The 4,221-nt window shown below is 58.0% G+C and overlaps 1 protein-coding gene across 1 annotated transcript; it reads right to left on the reverse strand.

Annotated features, from left to right (window-relative positions):
• Positions 1-1,701: 1,701 nt before the first annotated feature.
• LOC121875117 (early nodulin-75-like) lies at positions 1,702-3,654 on the reverse strand. Its single transcript, XM_042379490.1, has one exon. The coding sequence runs from the start codon at positions 3,652-3,654 to the stop codon at positions 1,702-1,704; it is 1,953 nt and encodes a 650-aa protein (XP_042235424.1).
• Between the last annotated feature and the right edge of the window lie 567 nt (positions 3,655-4,221).

The following is a 4,221-nucleotide window of genomic DNA, read 5'->3' on the forward strand; positions in this document are numbered from 1 at the left end:
CAGTAATACTTCGTTCAGTTACATGTTGCTTTCTCCTCCCGTCTCCCTTCCGTCTCCTTCCGTACACCATCCCATCCCTTCTCCTTGCAACCTCTCCCTCCTTCTTTCTGTTCCGTTCCTCTCCTGTCCTCCCCTCCCTCCATTCTCTTCCTTTCCAGTCTTCTCCTTTCTACCTTCTCTCCCTCTTTCATTCCCTCCCAACTTCCTGTCCTTAACCTCCTTCTCTTCCTTCTCTTCCTTCCTCCTCTTCCTTCCCTCCTTCCCTCTTTCATTCCCTCCCAACTTCCCCTGATCCTTAACCTCCTTCCCTCCCTCTTCCTTCCTCCCTCCTTCTCTTCTTCTTCTCCCTCCTTCCTTCCTTCCTTCTTTTCTTCCCTCCTCTTCCCTTCCCTACTTCCCTATTTCTATTCCTTCCTCCTTCTCTTCCTTCCCTCCTTCCCTCCATATCCCCTTACAGTTATCACCTCTCTCTCTTAGGTTAGGTTAGTTAACAGCTTAGATTAGGTTAGGTTAACTTAGCTTTTATTAGGTTAGGTTAACTTAGCTTAGGTTGAGTTAGGTTAACCTAGCTTAGGTTAGGTAGGTTAGGTTAACTTAGCTTAGGTTAGGTTAGGTGGAAATAGGCAGAAGGGAGGGCTTGGTCACTTAGCATAATGTGTCTCTAGCACAACTCTCCTGCCAAGCAATCAAGCTATATTAAGCTATATTAAGCTATCTAAAGCTATCTAACTGTTGTTTACTATCTAGAACATCTGATAACATTGTCTATATAAAGTTTTTAATAGAATTTGAATATTTACTCAACTTCCTGTGTGTGTGTGTGTGTGTGTGTGTGTGTGTGTGTGTGTGTGTGTGTGTGTGTGTGTGTGTGTGTTTTTATACTGCTACAACAACAACAACATCCAACTACTACGATTACTGGAATGGGTGTTGTGAAGGAAGAAGGAAGAGAGAGAGGAACGGAGAAGGGACAGAGTGAGAGGACAAGAAGTATATTATTCACGTGTTTGTCTGTCTGTGTGTGTGTGTGTGTGTGTGTGTGGTGTGTGTGTGTGTGTGTGTGTGTGTGTGTGTGTGTGTGTGTGTGTGTGTGTGTGTGTTTGTCTGTGTGTGTTGCAGATTTACTAGCTGTTGGATAATGGAATAGTGATGAGAGAGAGAGAGTGTGTATGGAGAGGAGAGGTGAGTGAAAGAAGGGAGTACTAGAGGGGTTGAGGGAAGTGGAGTGGCGTGGGGAGAGGGAGGGTAAGTGAGGGGTGAGTGAAGGAGGAAGCTTTGTTTCAGGGTAGCACCTGGACGTCAACAGCTGGGCTGCTCCACCTGCCTCCTCCTGCTACCGCGCTGTGGGAGTTGCTTACTGAGGCCGTTACTGTAGTGTTAATTAAGGCCTCAAGACGTGGGCGGCAGTACGCCAGGCAGGGTGTGGGCGGCAGTAGACTAGGTAGGGTGTGGTATATGGGCGGCAGTACGCCAGGCAAGGTTTAGCCATGGGCGGCAGTACGCCAGGCAAGGTTTAGCCTATGGGCGGCAGTACGCCAGGCAAGTTTCAGCCATGGGCGGCAGTACGCCAGGCAAGGTTCAGCCATGGGCAGTACGCCAGGCAAGGTTCAGCCATGGGCGGCAGTACGCCAGGCAGGTTCAGCCATGGGCGGCAGTACGCCAGGCAAGGCAGCCATGGGCGAGCAGTACGCCAGGCAGGGTTCAGCCATGGGCGGCAGTACGCCGGAAAGGTTTAGCCATGGGCGGCAGTAGGCTAGGCAAGGTGTGTGGACATGGGCGGCAGTAGACCAGGCAGGGTGAGGACATGGGCGGCAGTAGACCAGGCAGGGTGTGGCCATGGTGGCAGTAGAACCAGGCAGGGTGTGGCCATGGGTGGCAGTAGAACCAGGCAGGGTGTGGCCATGGGTGGCAGTAGACCAGGCAGGGTGTGGCCATGGGTGGCAGTAGACCAGGCAGGGGTGTGGCCATGGGCGGCAGTAGGCCAGGCAGGGTGTGGACATGGGCGGCAGTAGACCAGTCAGGGGTGTGGACATGGGTGGCAGTAGGCCAGGCAGGTGTGGACATGGGCGGCAGTAGACCAGGCAGGGGTGTGGACATGGGTGGCAGTGGGCCAGGCAGGGTGTGGACATGGGCGGCAGTAGGCCAGGCAGGGTGTGGACATGGGCGGCAGTAGACCAGGCAGGTGTGGACATGGGCGGCAGTAGAGCCAGGCAGGGTGTGGACATGGGTGGCAGTAGGCCAGGGAGGGTGTGGACATGGGCGGCAGTAGACCAGGCAGGGTGTGGACATGGGCGGCAGTAGACCAGGCAGGGTGTGGACATGGGCGGCAGACCAGGCAGGGTGTGGACATGGGCGGCAGTAGGCCAGGCAGGGTGTGGACATGGGTGGCAGTAGGCCAGGCAGGGTGTGGACATGGGCGGCAGTAGACAGGCAGGGTGTGGACATGGGCGGCAGTAGGCCAGGCAGGGTGTGGACATGGGCGCAGACCAGCAGGTGTGGACATGGGCGGCAGTAGACCAGGCAGGGTGTGGACATGGGTGGCAGTAGGCCAGGCAGGGTGCTGACATGGGCGGCAGTAGGCCAGGCAGGGTGCGGACATGGGTGGCAGTAGACCAGGCAGGGTGTGGACATGGGCGGCAGTAGACCAGGCAGGGTGTGGACATGGGTGGCAGTAGGCCAGGCAGGTGTGGACATGGGCGGCAGACCAGGCAGGGGTGTGGACATGGGCGGCAGTAGACCAGGCAGGGTGTGGACATGGGTGGCAGTAGGCCAGGCAGGGTGCGGACATGGGCGGCAGTAGGCCAGGCAGGGTGCGGACATGGGTGGCAGAACCAGGCAGGGTATGGACATGCGGCAGTAGGCCAGGCAGGGTGTGGACATGGGTGGCAGTAGACCAGGCAGGGTGTGGACATGGGCGGCAGTAGACCAGGCAGGGTGTGGACATGGGTGGCAGTAGGCCAGGCAGGGTGTGACATGGGTGGCAGTAGACCAGGCAGGGTGTGGGACATGGGCGGCGTAGACCAGGCAGGGTGTGGACATGGGCGGCAGACCAGGCAGGTGTGGACATGGTGGCAGACCAGGCAGGGTGTGGACATTGGTGGCAGTAGACCAGGCAGGTGTGGACATGGGCGGCAGTAGACCAGGCAGGGGTGTGAGACATGGGCGGCAGTAGACCAGGCAGGGTGTGGACATGGGTGGCAGTAGCCAGGCAGGGTGTGGACATGGGTGGCAGTAGACCAGGCAGGGTGTGGACATGGCGGAGTAGACGGCAGGGTGTGCATGGCGGCAGACCAGGCAGGGTGTGGACATGGGTGGCAGTAGGCCAGGCAGGGGTGTGGACATTGGTGGCAGTAGACCAGGCAGGGTGGACATGGGCGGCAGTAGACCAGGCAGGGTGTGGACATGGGTGGCAGTAGACCAGGCAGGGTGTGGACATGGGCGGCAGTAGACCAGGCAGGGTGTGGACATGGGTGGCAGTAGACCAGGCAGGGTGTGGACATTGGTGGCAGTAGACCAGGCAGGGTGTGACATGGGTGGCAGTAGACCAGGCAGGGTGTGGGATAGCGGCAGTAGACCAGGCAGGGTGTGGACATGGGTGGCAGTAGACCAGGCAGGGTGTGGACATGGGCGGCAGACCAGGCAGGGTGTGGACATGGGCGGCAGTACGCCAGGCAGTGAGAGGTCGTAGGTGGTGAGGGATCGTGCAGGTAGTGAGAGGTCGTACAGGTAGTGTGAAGAGTCGTACAGGTGGTGAGAGGTTGGAGGGTTGTGGTGAGAGGGGCCGCAGGTGGTGAGGGATCGTGCAGGTAGTGAGAGGTCGTACAGGTAGTGTGAAGAGTCGTACAGGTGGTGAGAGGGGTCGTGTAGGTGGTGAGAGGGGTCATGTAGGTGGTGAGAGGTCGTACAGGTAGTGTGAGGGGTCGTACAGGTGGTGAGAGGGCCGGTGGTGGTGAGAGGGGTCGTGGTGGTGAGAGGGTCATGTAGGTGGTGAGAGGGGTCGTGTAGGTGGTGAGAGGTCGTACAGGTAGTGTGAGGGCGCGTACAGGTGGTGAGAGGGGTCGTGCAACACCCTAGCGACTACCCGCATCATGTTTTTACCTGCAGCGGAAATAATGTTTGGCAAGTGATAGTTCCAGGTGATAGTGTAGCCCACCTGTCTCTCTCCCTCCTCTCCCTCCCTCTCTCTCCTCTCTCCCTTCCCTCCCTCCTCCCTCCTTCCTC

The sequence above is a fragment of the Homarus americanus genome, unplaced genomic scaffold, assembly GCF_018991925.1.
Source record: "Homarus americanus isolate GMGI-L3 unplaced genomic scaffold, GMGI_Hamer_2.0 scaffold2524, whole genome shotgun sequence".
Taxonomy (NCBI): domain Eukaryota; kingdom Metazoa; phylum Arthropoda; class Malacostraca; order Decapoda; family Nephropidae; genus Homarus; species Homarus americanus.

Coding starts and splice junctions, on each gene's coding strand:
- LOC121875117 (XM_042379490.1), bottom strand. CDS start 3,654: ATGTCCACACCCTGCCTGGTCTGCCGCCCATGTCCACACCCTGCCTGG.